Source organism: Panicum virgatum, chromosome 1N (assembly GCF_016808335.1).
Source record: "Panicum virgatum strain AP13 chromosome 1N, P.virgatum_v5, whole genome shotgun sequence".
Lineage (NCBI taxonomy): Eukaryota > Viridiplantae > Streptophyta > Magnoliopsida > Poales > Poaceae > Panicum > Panicum virgatum.
This window is the reverse complement of record NC_053145.1, coordinates 50,666,612-50,683,250: the sequence shown is the minus strand read 5'-3', so window position 1 is coordinate 50,683,250 and position 16,639 is coordinate 50,666,612. Positions and strand designations below refer to the sequence as shown.

At 44.3% G+C, this 16,639-nt stretch overlaps 2 protein-coding genes across 7 annotated transcripts; both read left to right on the top strand.

Annotated features, from left to right (window-relative positions):
- The first annotated feature begins 1,578 nt into the window (after positions 1 to 1,578).
- Positions 1,579 to 5,618, top strand: LOC120656458. The gene is made up of 8 exons (XM_039934554.1): positions 1,579 to 1,720; positions 1,851 to 2,055; positions 2,385 to 2,510; positions 2,613 to 2,747; positions 2,831 to 2,947; positions 3,501 to 3,606; positions 3,682 to 3,739; positions 3,885 to 5,618. The coding sequence occupies exons 2-8, from the start codon at positions 1,881 to 1,883 to the stop codon at positions 5,307 to 5,309; spliced, it is 2,142 nt and encodes a 713-aa protein (XP_039790488.1). The 5' UTR covers positions 1,579 to 1,720; positions 1,851 to 1,880; the 3' UTR covers positions 5,310 to 5,618.
- Positions 5,619 to 9,647: 4,029 nt separating this feature from the next.
- Positions 9,648 to 16,425, top strand: LOC120656457. 6 transcript variants are annotated; one of them, XM_039934553.1, is made up of 7 exons: positions 9,782 to 10,081; positions 12,005 to 12,139; positions 12,913 to 12,977; positions 13,255 to 13,733; positions 13,818 to 15,060; positions 15,291 to 15,474; positions 15,555 to 16,425. In XM_039934553.1, the coding sequence occupies exons 2-7, from the start codon at positions 12,097 to 12,099 to the stop codon at positions 16,205 to 16,207; spliced, it is 2,667 nt and encodes an 888-aa protein (XP_039790487.1). In that variant the 5' UTR covers positions 9,782 to 10,081; positions 12,005 to 12,096; the 3' UTR covers positions 16,208 to 16,425. The 6 variants fall into 6 exon arrangements, with proteins under 6 accessions (XP_039790486.1, XP_039790487.1, XP_039790483.1 ...); XM_039934549.1 differs by adding an exon at positions 11,636 to 11,742 and having other exon boundaries at positions 9,783 to 10,081; positions 13,255 to 15,060; XM_039934552.1 differs by having other exon boundaries at positions 9,648 to 10,081; positions 13,255 to 15,060; positions 15,558 to 16,425.
- The last annotated feature ends 214 nt before the right edge of the window (positions 16,426 to 16,639 follow it).

The window sequence follows — 16,639 nt, the reverse complement described above, 5'->3', positions numbered from 1 at the left end:
ACCCTTTGTGAGCTCCTCAGCGGAGAAGTAGAAGAGGGAGTCATTCAAAGGAGTATCATACCATCATCCATCTATCCACAAACATGCACATCTTGATTTTAGTTGTATGACTAGTTTCTCCATGGATCCACTCTTTGACTTTACAATATATGAAATGCAAGTATGCCTTACTCTTATCCTACCTTGAGCTCCACAAAGGCTTTATCTTTTGTAGGAAGAAAATAGGCAGAATTGCCCTGGTAAGGTTCTATCCATATTGAACGATCCGAGAGAATCATTTGAACTTAGCCTTGGTTTCAGAAATTCACAAGAAAACCTCTAGATGGATTGTTGACTTATGAATGGGGGCAAAGGCCAATTCACCCAGGAACGTGATCAAAGCCCATTGAGCAGCCCCTCAGCCGATGCTGGGGGCGGTTGGCGCCTACCTGTGGTCATCATCGCCTTTGCTCTTTGATGTGGCGCTCCCCCATTGGCTCCCAAGGTCGGTTCCAAGTGATCTAGCTGATGCACCGTGCCGTGAAGCCCCATGGCTCCCTCCTATAAATAGTAGAGGAGGAGTGAGAAAGGAGACACCACAAGTTGAATCTCAAACTCATTTCTCTCTTGCTTAATCCCTTAGGCTAGTGGGGTTAGGCTGAAGTAGTAGTCTTCATGTCCCCGAGTTTGCTCAGGAGTTTCGGTATGAGTTCTGCTCTTACTTTTATTTGTAATTCTCAGATAGTTGTAACAAATATATCTTATAGTTGTTTATATTCATATGATTTATATCCTACATATTCTTCATGATTAGTTTGTATTCATATCTTATGCTTTGCATGATTGGACAATTAGCTTTAGTACACCGACACACATTCCAGTATCCGTGAGGTGGTGGGATTTGGACCATAGATGCACCAAAGTGTCAAGTTTGTGTATCCGATTAAGCAGATTACAAATTCATGGACTAATTCGCACGCACGTGCCTAGTTGTTGTATTCTGGATGCAATTTACTCTTAAATTTTCAACCATTGAAAGTTAAAATAATATAGCAGTAGGCTAGAGCATTGCATTAGCTAGCGAGCTACTGTGTTGCACACACTTAAATATGTATAAAATAATACTCCCTCTATTCTTTTTTATGTTTTGATAGTTATATTTCGTCTTGGTACAATGATCAAGAATTTTTTTTTTGCTTATCATCTTATTAATCATGATTCTTTTTTTCGATGTTATCTTATACTTACACTAGTATGTTTTCAAGAGAAGTTACTCTGCACAGGAATCGAACAGCTATCCATACTATTCCTAAGATGTCAACTTAAATGAGAATAATTCAATTTTGTAAATATAACTATTAGAATAAAATAGAAAGAATAAAACTAAATGTCCAGATACGCTTCTTGTTTATTTATTTATCTAATTAAATCAGTCTTTTAGACTAAGTATATAATCTTATTGACCTATTTCTAATTATGTGAGTTTGGATTATGTGAATTTGATAACCGGGCCTGAAGAGTATCGTTGTAATGCTCGAGCTCGGCTCATCAGCCACCCCCTCCCGCTCAATGCTCAGCCGCTCAGGGCCTTTCCCTTCTGTTTCTCTTCTCAAACCTTTCCCTACTCTCGAAGAGAAAGTCTCTCCTGATCTCCTCCCTTGCTCGAGATCTTCCTTCCCTGGCGGCGACGACTGGGCGAGCGGCAGCCCAGCCCTTTGCCGGCGACGAGTGCATCCTCCAGGTATGCCGCGCCGGCCCCTTCTCTTTCCTTGTGCTGTGCGAGACGGAGCACCCCAAACCCTAACAAAACTATATGTATTCGGATCGGAATCCAGTTACAATATATCGAGTTACCTACTAACTCGGATTTGGTTTGCAAGAACAAGAATTATCGGCTGTACATGTGTACACCCATGTCCTATGCTGGGTCCGCCCCTGGATGCAATGAGTACCTAATGACAGATGGAAGGCAAAGGAAAAAGGTTCGATTCGCAAATGAAGGTGAAGGTGCTAGTCACCACATAGGTGGGAGACAGGTCACTAAAATACGAGAAGTTGCCAAAAACAAACCTCAAGGTTTATTGCACGAAGTCTCACTGTAATTCATCTCTTTCTACCATGCTGCATTTAAACATCCCTCAATTTTGGATTTCCCCCATGGATTAACATCCTGTTAAATACCATCTATTTTTGCATCTTGGATTTTGGCATTTCAGTACTTTCCAGGGGTATTCACTGTTTGGTGATATTACCGGTTCTGTACCACTGTAATCACATTGATTATATATAGGATTATCTGTCTGCGGAGCCAACATTTTCTACCCTAGTAACAAAAATCATATTTCTAGATGTTGAAGAAATTTAATGTTTTATTTTTATATTCTAATACATCATTTTGTTTGCAGTTTGTGATGCGAAAACTGCCGAATACAAGTTCTTTAAGAAATTGTGTGAACAGTCAGGCCATAGCTCTCGTTCGTACAAGCGTCCTCATCAAAGTATTGAGCCAAAGATCTCCAAACAGAAACAAGGTATGAGATTGAATTTGTGTACTTTTTTTGCTGTCCTAATCTGCTGTGCCACTTATTTTGGACATTAGAATGAACTTCCTATGCTATTGCTATGCCTTGTAGGACCACATAATGTGACTACAGTCAGAAAGTTCTCTGTCCACCGAAATACTGTGTGTTATGAGGACCCTCCTACTACACCGGCGAAGAATGGGGAAATCCCTAGCGAGCAAGTGAATGTGCAATCCTCCCATTCTGGTCTGATCCTTTATCTGATCCCCTCTGATCATGAATTCTGCACCTATAGATTCTCTATAACTATGGGCCTTCTTCTTACACAGAATATGACGATAAGGATACACCTCAATTCAACCCACATGGTTGCTTGCCGAGTATTCATGTTCTCACACCAATAGCTCAGACATCATTTGATGTTACTGGGACTTCAGGAAATATTGGTGAGTGTGTTAATCTTCCAGCATACATAGCTTGGTTGCTATCACTGAAGTTTTAACATGTCTAGTATCTACATTGCTGAGCCATGTCACATGCATGAAAAAGTTAGAAGAGAAATGAATAATAAATATTCCCTGATGCTTTAGTCTTCATTTAAAAGGTTAGGAGAGAGAAAAGAAAAAGATATCTCACTAGATGAGAATAAAGCTACACCGGCAATCATGGGCTGTTCCTAGTATTTTTTTTCTTCCCTCACTGCTTTCAACTCATATGCTCAAATTAGGATTTATGAAAAGCCCATATGCTACTGAAAATCATGGGCTGACACAAACACAAGCACGAGTTACTGAGACATGATGGTTCCTCATGTGTTAATTCAGTAGTACCTCTTAGATTCGGAAAAAAAAACATTCTTAAATTAGTACTTTCTTTTGACTACTTACATTTTTGTTGCACATCTCAAAACATGTATTTTCTTTATTGTTTCTCTGCAAATTAATTTTGGTATAGTAAGCTGGGATGCTAAGAGCATGATACCTATACTTGTGTCTGTAGATAGAGAACCTGTAAGTGGACAGATCTTTTCAGAGAAGAGAAGCAAACTATTAAAGATCGCTGCAAAAACAGTCTCAATGGGAAGTACTGAGTTGTTCCAAAGAAGGTTGTAATCATATATGGATTTTATTTTCTATTATTTTTCGCCTATACAGTTACATAATTATTTCATATTTCTCAGGTCGGAATTTGTTGGTGACATCCTGCAGAGGTTAGGTGCCAAAAACATCATAAGAAAGGTACACTTTGCCCTTTTTAATTCAACACCAGGGGCAAGAAAGTACTGCCACCTCATCATTAGTTCTTTTGTTTGAATGATCTCAATATTAGTTCCATTTATTATTAAAAGTCGCACCAGTGATAGTTATTAATGTAATGCTGCAGCAAGAAGGGTCGATGAGGCACAGTAAAATTGACTGCAGAGAAGCTCCTGCTATTCCCAAAGGCCAGTTTGGTAAATTGCTAGATTACAGGCGAAGGGACTATACTTCGCCAACCAAGCTGAGAACTGGTAAAAGTTCACCCTCTAATGCAAGTGATGACACATGTAAGTTTATGGCATTACCTTGGGTACACAGTCAGGACCATCCGAGTTTTATTGATTGGAGGAAAAATCACTTGCCTCGTGGAGATAACAAAGCACACGAGTGCATGGCATTGCCATGGTTGTGTGTTAACGATAGCTCAAGTTCTGATTGGAAGAGAGGCATTATTCGCAACCAGGCTTCAAATTTATTACTAGATGTCGAACCATACATCCAGAGAAGACCAGCTTCAGCTAATGAGTTGAGCTTGAATGTTCAAACTGCTTCAAATGATCAGGATGGATGGAGCCCAATGTTGTCACTAAAATTCACTGAGTCATTTCGAGATAGATTATCTTTCCCCTGTCAGATTGAGGAGCAGCATCACGCGGTACCATACGCAATCTTGAATACCTCCTGGCAATCTGACCACCATAGCTCCACGGAACAATGTGTTTCTATTTCAGCTGAACTGGAGAGGGAATACCAAAAAGAGTCAGGACCGTTTAATACATCTGACGCCAGATTTTTTACTAGGATTGATCAGTTACCTGCAAAATCAGCTGCTTCAAGCTTTTTGGACAATGGAAATGAAATTCTGCACAGATTTTCAGCTGGAAATGGAAGTCAAAGCAACAACATGGTGTTCAGTGTAAACACAGGTTGTCTGAATCCCATATTTTCAACTTCAGAGCATCCATATGAGCTTGGTGCACAGAGCCTGCATGATTCTGCTGTTGGTGTATCTTGTTTGGCTGGACTGGAGGAGAAATACTCCAGAGAGGTAGAACTGTCTGATAATTCTGATAAGCTTCTTCAGGTGTTGGATCAGTTACCTGTGAAATTCACCCCTTTAAGTTTTTATAATGAAGAGCCCAGAATTCGGGATGATCATCTTCTCAGATCTATCATTAGCTGTCCCCCAGAGGACAGAAGCAGCATTTTGCCCCTGGATGCAAATGACGGTGGTCTGAATTCCCTGTCTTCATATTCAGCGCACCCTTGTAAGCCAGATTGGAACAGCTTGAATGACTCTTCTACAGAATTGTGGTCATCGGTGAATCAACTCCAATCTCATGCTAATTTGGGAGCTGTGCTTGGTTTCATGCCAAATGGAAGTGCTTATAGCGATTTGGTGGAAGGTCAGCACAGCCTCATGCTAGTCCAAGGCAACCTGAAAAACGACAATCTTGGTACAACTGATCAATCGTTCTTTGGTTCTTGCTCTGCTTTGGATAACATCAGGGAGGCTCTAATGTTATCTTCTGATGGCATAACATGGTAGTCCACATCCCTCTGAAAGAAATGTGGTAGTCTACTCTGGAAATTTCGTCCGTATGTTTTGCCCCCCATTTTTAATCTGTTAGTGGGGATCAATTTTGCTGTATGCAGTTTTAAGCTTGAAGGTACATTCGTAGGTAGTTTGTTAGGTTTTTCATTTAAGTACCGAAATCATGGGCACTACACAATGTATACAGTTTGATGTGGAGCGAGCCGGAATTGTGGTAAGAAAAGGAAAGCTAAAGCAGGGATGTTCTATTTTAGTCTTCATTTTGAATTAACCTATTCTCTTTGTAAATATTTCCTTTTTATATCCCTCTCTGTTTTTGACATCATGCTATTTCTGTTAATGTTATGTCAAACCCGTAATTAGCTATAGTTGTAGCCCTGGTTAAGATACATCGAGAACCCACTGTCGATGCAAATCCTCGAGATTTGCGCATGTAAAGGCTGTAGCTATGGTTGCTTCCATCCCTTTTTTGACCGAGTAATTTCACCTCACACGTGAGTAAGAAATTCAGGCGGGGTAAAGGAGTCGACAGTACTATCTCCACAGTAAAAAGCTACATATTCCCTGCACAGTTGAACGCTTTCCTGTTCTTGGAAGTTTTTGGCGACCAAAACCACTTTTCTTTTTTTCCAGGCCGGCTCCCTCGAACCTCATCCTCTGGTTTGGCTTGGCAGAGATATTCCGCAACTCACGCCAGCGTGACTGGCATTGAACTGGTGATCGCAGCGAAAGCGCCAGTCGTAAAATATTAGAGAAATTCATTCGAAATGGAACACACGAATCCATGATGCATTGGTGCTTTCTTTGGAGAAGCATGCATGTCATGGAGAAAGATGTGATAAAAATCAAGAGTTTCTATCCTCCCAAGAAGACTGCACGCGCTCGCGTATCGATTGAACCTCCGTGCTCGGGGATTTCATTCTTGGTGCCGGGCCGCGCCGTGCTTCGACAACTCTAAACAAGTATTCCCAACACAAATTCCGGCCTCCCATGCTCTTGAACGTCGAGACGGTTGCATCAGATTGCAGTACCTTGGAGCATGTACTGGTACTACCTCCTAGTATCTCTCTTGGGATGCAGACGAGTTCTCTGGCGTTTTAACAGCACCGTCGCCAATTCTACCGCTGCGTGTAGAGTTGCAACTTGTGAACGCGCACCCACTGTGGACTGGGCTGATCCGACGCGAATCTCTCGCTCGCGGCGGCACGCATCCTGGCCGCACCCCGCGCATGCGAAGGACAGCGGCTAGGCAGCCAAAAATTCTCTGCGATTTGACCGCTCATCATTTAATCCCAAAAGGCCCCGGTCGAGGCTGCCGGAAAGCGCCTCCTGCTGGCTGCTGCTGCTCAGACAGGAACACTGAGACGCTTACGAGATGCAATAGCGCATCAGCATGTGACTGCCCAGCCTGACCAGGCCGGCAAAGCGGCATGCACCACAGCACCACCACCAGGGGCAGGCGGCCGGGCGCCCACCGGCCACCAGCGCCGCAGCCGCAAGCAGCACGTCGTCGCCTGCTCCGTCGCGTCCGCCCGCCCGCACCCGCCGGCGTCGCGTAGCGCCGAGCCACTGTTGTAACGTTCGCGTTCTGGCTGGCTGGCTGGACCTGGGCTGGGCAACCGCGGGTGGGCGCTGTCCGGGCGGGCAGGCGTTGCCGCGCGCCCCTGCCGTGTCTCGCCGAGCGAGCGGCCCGGGGTGCGGGGTGCCCCGTGTGCCCGGGGTCATGGCGTGGATGGCCGCCGCGCGCGACCGCCGTCGCTGTTCACCGGGGCCCCGGCGGGGACCGCGCGCTCGCGTCGGGGCGCGGAGGCGTCTGCCCACGGCTGCGCACGGAACAGTGGCGTTCTACCCGGCGAGGCGTACGGGGAACTGGCAGCAAACGGGTGGGTGGATGGGATCCCGTGTCGCGAACTGGGCAGGTGGGGGGTGCCACACCTGGGCCGACCGGCTCCACGCCCACAACCGTGCAGCTCGTACAACTGTTCAGCGAGTGGGACGGCTCGCTCCTCTCGTCCATCTTTTTCCGAGAGGAATGCTAGTTGTGTGAGATGGAAATTTGGCTGGAGCTGATCACCCTTGTGTTCCACCGTAAGTTGACCATGTTTTGACATTGGAGTGAACAAGGAATCCAATGGAGTTGCATATCTCATCCAAGGCTAGTCGCTCACCATGGGTGTTCTCTCTCTCTCTCTCACACGCGCGCGATCAAATTCTCGTGTGGTTGCAAGGTTAAAATGTGAATAATCCAACGGAAGCTTAGAGCTCTCATGTGACAACCAACCCAAAACCCTGAAATCCTAACACCAGCTCATCAGGGTCTTCACCAAAGACGAGGAAGACGATGCTCCTTGCCGTTGCTCGCGTGCAAGGAGAAAAAGGAGTGATGGATCTTAGGCCAGTCTCAGTCGAAATATCATCGACACAGTTACCAAAACCATAAACTAGGTAATTGAACCGGAAGAGTGTCATGGTGATGATACTCCTCTCATATTCTATGATGCCCTGGTGTCCTTGAGACTGATGCTCACATCTTCTCCAATTGTCATAAGACGCAAGAAGTCTGGGCACGCCTCGGCGTCGCCATGCATTGTGACCTTGTCTAGCGTCCGTGGGACATTGGTGTTGGAGTACCCCTGCCCGATGCGATCCACGTGGACTTTTTCCCCCTGCCGCTCTGGCACATGTGGAAAGCTAGGAATGCTATGATCTTCGATCAGATTGGCTCCCCCTTGTATCATGGAAATTTTACAGGTTTGGCAAGCCTGGCTCGCAACATGTAACCCCCTCCCCTCCTCACTCCTTCTCTCTTAACCCTCTCCCCTTGTATCTCCTTCCTGGAATGCCGAGAATAACATTGTATGTAAAAAGCTTTTATTCGGTTAATGGTAGGTGGGGATCTCCCCCCGATATTGCTCGAAAAAAATATTCCATGGTACTCCTCATTCTCTCTTTTCATAAAATTTTTGCCATGTCAGCAAATTTAATGCTCATGACACTAATGTGACACTCCCACTGAGACTAGCCTTACTGAAACAATCGGTCGTGTGTTAGGATTCTCCTTGTTTTTATAATTAAACCTACATGGAACTTTGACGTTTAGCGTGAAATTTCAAGTTGAGAGCCAAAACGTCTGCACCCAAATCCTTATGAAGACGTTCCTATTTCCATGCTCCAAAGTTAAATAATCCAAAAGCCACCGGTAATAGTTGGCAACACACCTATTACAATTTTGTACCTGCCCCTTTTGTTTTTATAAACATCAAATTCGTGTCCAAGACTTAAAAAAAACAAAAGTGAAAGAAGTAAAGAACAACAGTGCTAGTGTGCTACACTAGGTGATAGCTAGCTAGGTGTTGGGTGAGGGGCCAGTGCTCGGGTCCAACGGCTAGGCATTGCCAACAAGTCAGTGGCAGAGGTTGGTCCAGGAGACGAGAGAGGACAACGGAGGAGGAGGATGTGTTTGTTTTGCTTGATTGGTTAGATGACCACTGTCCTCTCAAAAAAAAAAAGATCAAGCATGTGCTCGTAGACTACACTGTGGCTAAGTCATTCTGGGCTCAAACCAAGTTAGCAACTGGAGTGAGAATTCCACAGCTGTATGAGGCGACTTGGGCAGCTGATCTGATGTCGGAATTACGTTTCCCGCCGAGATCAAGCAATTATTATGTGCGGTATGTGAGCTTTGTGGATGATACTGAATAAACGACGCCTACTTATGACGATTCAGCAAGCGGTGTTCTGGACTAGAGATCCGGCTCATGATCCGTGGCAGCATGGTCAGCTTGCAGCTGGGCAAAAATCTCTTGAGATGGAAGAAACCGGCGCCGGATCACAAGGAGCCAGTTCTAGCATTATCAGAGATCACATAGGTATGTTCCAGGCCGCACAGACCATCTGGTTTGGCAAGGGCTACGATGCTTGCTTAGTGGAAGCAATGACGTGTAGAGATGGTCTCAAACTCGCTGCTCAAATGGGGTTCCAGCGAGTAGAAATTGAGACTGAATGCCTTCAGGTGGTGCAGCCATGGAACAAGTTGGAGGCCCAACGCTCCATCATGGATCTTGTCCTTCGAGAGATCAATGATCTCAGACTTGGCCTTTCAAGAGTTTTCTTTCTCCTTTGTTAACAGAAATTGTAATAAGGCAGCACGCATTCTAGCTCAGCAAGTTTCGGCTTCGTATGATTCGGAGACGTGGCATGATGTAACTCCGACATGCGTGTATGAGTTTGAGGCTTTGGGCAGCTGATAACGAAAGGTAAGCAAGTAAAGAAAAAAATATATCATTGATCGTACTAATTTATAAGAGGAACTGAATCACCGCAGAGTTTAATGTCGGAGTGTACGTGTAGCTCCACCACCGTCCAAAACTCAGTCAGGTTTGGGTTTCCCCTACTTTTCCGGGGAAACCTCCTCCGTTGCGCTCTTGACCAAATCCGACCGGCACCTCCCCGTCCGTCCTCGTCACCACCGGTGACCGGTCCCGGCCGCGCGCGCACGGCCGCGCTTGGACGCACGCGCCCGCGACGGGAACGAAAGAAAAGAAGCCAGCCAAACGGCTCTCTCCCAGAGGACTCGCTAGTCGCTACCTACCTCTGGCCCTCTGCTCCACCACTCTCCCACTCGGCCACTCCTCCAGTCCCTCCCACCGACCCCTCCCAGGCCAGAACCCGCCGCCGCCGCGTCAGCAGGCCCGCCGCTCCGTCCCCCGGCCGCCGGCGGAGCCGCCCTTCGCTGGCGAGGGTGCTCGGCGCCCTCATCGCGTGAGGTTAGCACCCGTCTCCTGCTATCCCTGGACTCTTCATCCCCTCCGTCCCTCTCGCTCGCTCTCTCGCCGCGGCGTGGCGGCGGTGCTTGGGGTTTTGCCGCTCCCTAGTTCGGATTTCCGCGGAATTTCCGCGGAATGCCGCCGCTGCGTAGAGCTCGCGCATTTCGTTGGTTGGGAACTCGTGTTCCCACCGTGCTCGGTTCGCGTTGGTTGGGATCGATGTGCTCAACGGGCATTGGAGCCAGCTTGAGTTGTTCGTTTTTGCAAATTTGGGGGATATGCTTTACCGATAAAATCATGCTTCAAAAAGGGGAGATGCAATGGGAGTAATGGTTTTTGACGAAGTTATGGGCTAATGCTTGGTTCTGGGGAGATAAATTAAGATAATCCTATGATTCAGTGCTTGGTTGGGAAGATAAAAAAAGAGAGTTACCATTCAGATAGTGAAATGCAAACACCCACCGATATGCATATCACTTATCAGCATATGGTACCTGTTGCGTCACATTATTTCACCTCTTACCCGCAAAAAAAAAAAATCACCTCTTCTCTATGCAGCTCGTAATTTTCTGAAAAGGGATAAATACAATTCAGTCCTCCGTCTGATTTGTTTTGACATGTCTGTACCATTTGGCTACAATGTCGTACTCCTTAGTCCTTAATAGGCTCTGACCGTACTTCTGCAATTTCTTCTACGCTTCAGCTCATCAGCTGCGCGCTTCTTTTCTTAAATGGTACAATATAGTAAGAGTCAGCAATGAGCAAACCAAGACAAAGTTTATAGTTCATGGTGTATTTTAGTCTGCAAACACTGCAGCGCTGAGGAATTGTCTCGGTTTCAGGGCGCATTTGGAGACGTACATACCTTAATATCTCGTTATTCTCATTCTTGATTGCATATTTTATTCGACGTAGAGTGCATGCCCTCTGCTTTATCACAGCTTCCTTCCCTTTTTCTTTTCCTGTCTTCCACTGTCAAGATTCGAGGTGCTGACGAGATTTTCAGAGAAAATCTTTAGCCTTTGCCCTTTGGGACGGTGCTGGTGCAGAGATTCCTCTGTCACCTGTAAATCTTGGCAGTATTTTGGTTGTGCATGGCATCATAGTTACCCCGTGTATATTCATTTTTTAGTTTTCACGCTTGTCTGATCTGAAGAAGTGTTAAAAGTCGGAACCCCGTGCACTTGATGGGTATTTTTCAGGTCACTCTTACTGCCGTTCTGCCTTGCACTAACTGGTATATCTGACAAGAAAATGCAGTCTTTCTGAGAATATTGTTTTGTCTGCAAGATTCCTTTTGGGAGGACGGAGGAACTCGTTAGGGCGAGGGCAATGTTTATAGCCTAACCAGTTCTTTGTAATTACATGATTGGCTTCTGTAGACTTACTTTTATTGTGTCCTTTTACCTGCTACTAGTCTGCTAAACTCGTGCTATTCAATATTGCTTAGTGCTGCTCTGTCCTACTCGAATATTTTGGTCCCTTGTGCCAATTTTCCTTTCTTGTAATATTGGACAAGAACAGGCCATGAATTGTGCTATTCTCTTGCACCAGTATGACCTACAAGTGCCTGCAAAAAGTTCAGCCTTAAGCTTGTGTCTGTTGAAGTTTCCCGATGAGGAGCATCTTCCTACAGTAATATCAACAGACTTCCGTATCCCATAAGTTTGATTCCTAAGGGCTTCAAATGCTTAGAGCTTTATTGTTCGAAAAAAAATGTTTAGAGCTTTCTAAGCTATATTCAGTGTACTAATCCAATCCCCCGATTGTTAGTGCTAGCTAGCTGCTGTCATGCTGAAAATTTTCCTGTGTTTAGAGTGCACCTAAGGAGGGCAGTGTTATAGTTACTTCATGTCGAGTGGTAGCTTCAATTATGTTTCTCATATCAGATTAATGGATTTTGACTTAATTTTGTTTGTCTAGTTTTCAGGATTCCATGTTCCAAATGAATCGTTCTAAGCTGGGCATGGTATCTATTATCTGAATTGATCTGTTGGTTTAATCTATGCACCAGAATGTCTGGATTAAAGTCAGTAATTGGTCAAGCTCCTGGAGATGGTATGTATATTGCTTTTGCAAAAAAATCCCTGCTAGCATTTCCTTGGGTGTTTCTTGATTACGTTACTTTTCTGACATTTGTGGTGGTGGTAATTTTGCGGAATAATAGTCGGATCAGTTGTGGGGATTGCTGTATCTATTGATCCATTGAGACTATTTCGGTTAATTAACTGAAACGAATTTGCCCTGGAGGTCAGCTTTGCCTTTGATGTACTAGGCTTCCCTGGGGTAGGCCTCAAAAGTACTATTCTACTTGGCTGGGAGGATATTTCTTCCTTTGAACCAGGAATCTGATGGAACTTTCTCATATTCAACACATTGATCATCACTCTGTTTTATGTGGGGATGGATGTTAGAGGAGTCAAGGGCCTATTGGGTCTTAGCCCAAGCCCATTAGGGTTAATTAGTCGCTTGCTTAGGGGTTAAGTAAACCTCTCTATATAAGGAGAGGAGATGTATCACCACGGGTACTGTAGCACCACGGGTACTGTAGCGCCGCCGCCGCTTCCCTCAGCACTCTCTCCTCTCGATCCCATCAGCGTTCATAACAATGGATCACAAATGATAATGTATTCAACGGATAGTGAATGGATTAATGCCATATCTTATTTTGCTTTCGGATAAATGGATAATGACCAAATCAACGATATGTTCTGCTGTTCCTGTTTATATTTCTTAATTTGTTTCTTTTTATGAGTCAAATTTATCCAGGTATAACTGTTTACTATGTATTATTTGTAACGATATACCTTATTCAATGTTTCTCTTCTCAGGGCTACCAGTTCAAAGGATCATATCAGAATTGAAGAAAATTACCAATCGTGTGGAGGAAAAATCCGTGAGTTTTGTGCACATTTTTTTGTTCGAATCATTTAATATGATGAACTGTAGGGACCTTTCTTCATTATAACACATCATTTAATATGATGAACTGAAGAAATGCACGAGTAGGTGCAAACATATCAGTTAGTGTTAACAGAAGAAACTAGAAATTTGTGCTTCCGAATGACCTGAGAAAGAAATATAAACGTAGAACAACATTGCACTTCTGGCTAACTTGATGCGGCTGATGCTTGTTTTGATTCATGCTTTGGCTATTGCGGGTTTGTCTATAGGGAGCTAATGGCAGTTCTTCAAGCAGAAAATCAAATGCAACTTCATTAAAAATGTTATTAGAAAAAGAGATGGCAAAAGAAGTGGAGTCAAAAAGGAGACCTCCAAGTGTCATTGGCAGACTAATGGGTCTTGAGGAGGATTTACCTACTGAAGAACCAATTGTACGCCATACCAAAGTCGACTTGACTGGAGATTCAAATGCATCAAACAAGACCTTATATGGGAAAGAGCACCATCAGTCAATAAGATTGAAGACACAAGATCACCAATCAATTGATGAAACGATTGGATATAATGATGTTTATGAAGTATCTGAACAACAATCAGGAACAAACTATTTTCAAGATCAAACATCACTGAAAGGATGGCCTTCTGAGAACAAGAGTAAGCAATTCGATATTGTGCAAGAGAAGTTCATTAAGCCAAAATGCTTTGCCATGGAAGAGAAGCTTCTTCACACAAAGGAGTCACACGAAGCTCTTGAAGTTCCATGTTCAAATAAAGATTTATTTCTTGAACCTCCTGAAGAACATAGCTCCTCTTTCTCAAGACAGCTGAGTGGGCTTCACTCAAACCAAGCACCACCTCAGACAAAACGCATTACAGTGCTAAAGCCAATTAAATCTGTTGAGGTCAGTAGCATAAGGCAATCCAGAACAGAACAAGTTAGTAAACAAAATGTGTTGAATTTGAGAAAGTTCCATCAGATTCCTAGTCCAAAGGAAGAAATATCCTCCCAGCCAAGTAGAATAGTACTTTTGAGGCCTACCCCAGGGAAGCCTAGTACATCAAAGGCAAAACTGACCTCCAGGGAAAATTCATTTCGGTTAATTAACCGAAATAGTCTCAGTGGATCAATAGGTTATAGCCAGGCAACTGTAGGATCTTCAGGGCTAGTTCATGATATCATGCAGCGCCGGCAAGATAGCTGTCATCAAAGGGATGATTCTTTACTATCTTCTGCATACTCAAATGGATATGGGGGAGATGAAAGCTCATTCAGTGATTCGGAAGTTGATTATAGCAGTGGTTCTGAAATGAACTGTATTGAAGATGGTGGTATCCTCAGTGATTCAGAAGGAGGTAGTCCCTTGTCAAAACATTCATGGAATTGCAGAGGATATGAAGGTCCATACTCGAGCTCATCTTTGAGCAAGATCTCCCACTTCTCTGAGTCATCAGTAATCAGGGAAGCTAAGAAACAGCTTTCAGAGCGATGGGCAGTGGTGACCTGTGATGACATCAGTCAAGAGCAAGTTCAGTCATCGAGGAGAACATGCACCTTAGGTGAAATGCTCTCCATCAAAGAAGCGAAGAAAGAAGATGTCAGCACTGAGATACTTTCTGCTTCTAGCAACCGGTCATATAACTTGGATAATGAATTGATGGCACGGTCTACGTATGTAACTTCTTCCAGAAAGAATGGTGAAAATGGGGAGAGATCTCCTAGGAAGCTGCCAAGGTCGAATTCTGTTCCAGTGATTTCGTCCACATTTGGTGACATGGTGGTGGATGCGCAAGCTTCAAATCCTGACAGTCGGAAACTTAAAATAATGGTTGTGTCCGATAAAGGAAAATCATCTTTGAAGGGAAGAGTTTCAGATTTTTTCTTGTCTAGAAGTAAAAATCCAACAAGGCAGAGAAGAACTTATCATCCATCTGATTGTGTTGCTGATAAGCTTGAAACTTGTATAGTTCGGAGTAGACCCGATTACAATCATAATCTGGATGCCAATGGAAAAGCAGTGGATTGTGAGGACAGGATTGATAGTTTTTCCACACAAATATCAACCAGCATGTCAAAGGTAAGAATTTATCATGTCTCATGCAAATCTAATGCTATGTTATGTTCTTTTCTTCTTGCTGGTTGGCAATGTTATATATTTTCCTAGTGCTTCAGCTGTTGGTCTTATGCTGTTGACTGTCAGTTTTTATGTTCTGAGTTCTGACTACCTATTTATTGCTGCATGAGAACTTTATTATTGAATCCCAATTTTGTTGGCCTCAAAACAACTGATGAGAAATTGCATGACAGAGATCTTCAATTGGTGCAACTATAGCATTGGACTGTCCAAGAGGAAGCCTGGATAAACTAGGAGTAAATAAAGGCCTAAACAGTAACCGTGATCAACCCAGCCCTACCTCAGTTCTTGATGCACCCTCAGAAGAGAGCAGCTGTAATGAACCTGAAACATCTGGAAGAACTTCCAAGAATACAAGTAAGGCTATTTTTCCATATCATAGTTCTCCATTACTCAGGTTTGTGTAATGATTACTTCTGCTGACATGTCCTCTGAAGCAGTATCAAGATCTTCAGCGATTGAGACTGTTGCCCGTTTCTTATCATGGGATGACTCCGCCTCAGAATCACAGTTACTTTGCACCCGAAGGACTACCTCGCTTATATCTGATGTAGATGATGATGAGTCAGAATGCCATGTCCTTGTACAAAATATAATGTCATCTGCAGGATTGGGCAGTTCACAATCAAGTATGGTTTTCACCGGCTGGCATTTGCCTGATTACCCTCGTGACCAGGTGCTGTGCAACAAAGTGTCAGAGTTGAAGGAGAAAAGTTCATACCGAAGGCTTCTTTTCGACTGTGTGAACATTGCTCTAATTGAAATCGGCGAGAACGCCTTACTAAGCTCATTCCCTTGGAGTAAAAAGCACTCTAGAACATGGAGAAACACCTCATCTCCTGATTTAGGCGTAGAGGTCTGGAGTATCCTAAAGGACTGGATTTATGGGGCACGGATGTTTGTGGTGAGCAGGAGAGACAACGCTGGGATCATGTTGGACAGAATCGTGAAGCAAGAGGTCGAGGGAAGAGGCTGGGTGAATTCGTTGATGTTGGAGGTGGTTGGTATCACTGAACATCTCGAAGGGGGAATGATGGAGGAGCTGGTGGAAGAAGCTGTGCTAGATTTCGCAGTTTGCTCTCAACGATGAGGCGTTGTTTGTAACTGATAAAATTTTCCAGGAAACAGCTGGCCTGTGCATTCGCTTTGTTTTGACAGCTAGCTGCTCCTTGGATCGTTCATCGTTGTATCCTCCCGCTTCTATTCCTGGCCGGTTCTTCTTGTTGTATTGTGAAAGTTTTGTAACATTTCAATTGATGAAAACATGGTAATTATGCAGATCAGGGAAAGTTTTGTAGGGAAAATGAAGTGAGATGTGCTGTTTGTGCGCACGTTGCTCGTTGTCAATGAAATGAGCCGAAAACTTCGCCAACTCTGCCGTGGGTGGAGCATCTTACCAGATTTCTGTGCAAAAGACCGCGAGTCAGTGGCCGCAGCACTCTCTGACCGGCAAGGGGTAGAGGATTTGTCAGTTATCACTGTCATCATCAGCACCGACCACCGAGGAATTTGAACCCCCTCG

What these genes read in the sequence shown, in the direction of transcription:
- LOC120656458 (XM_039934554.1), top strand. Translation starts at nt 1,881, where the DNA reads ATGTGTACACCCATGTCCTATGCTGGGTCCGCCCCTGGATGCAATGAG. An exon ending in TGCCAAAAACAAACCTCAAG is followed by an intron (nt 2,056 to 2,384) that starts GTTTATTGCACG and finishes TTTTGTTTGCAG; the next exon opens with TTTGTGATGCGAAAACTGCC. An exon ending in TGTGCAATCCTCCCATTCTG is followed by an intron (nt 2,748 to 2,830) that starts GTCTGATCCTTT and finishes CTTCTTACACAG; the next exon opens with AATATGACGATAAGGATACA.
- LOC120656457 (XM_039934551.1), top strand. Translation starts at nt 12,097, where the DNA reads ATGTCTGGATTAAAGTCAGTAATTGGTCAAGCTCCTGGAGATG. An exon ending in TATCAACCAGCATGTCAAAG is followed by an intron (nt 15,061 to 15,290) that starts GTAAGAATTTAT and finishes ATTGCATGACAG; the next exon opens with AGATCTTCAATTGGTGCAAC. An exon ending in AAGAACTTCCAAGAATACAA is followed by an intron (nt 15,475 to 15,554) that starts GTAAGGCTATTT and finishes TGTCCTCTGAAG; the next exon opens with CAGTATCAAGATCTTCAGCG.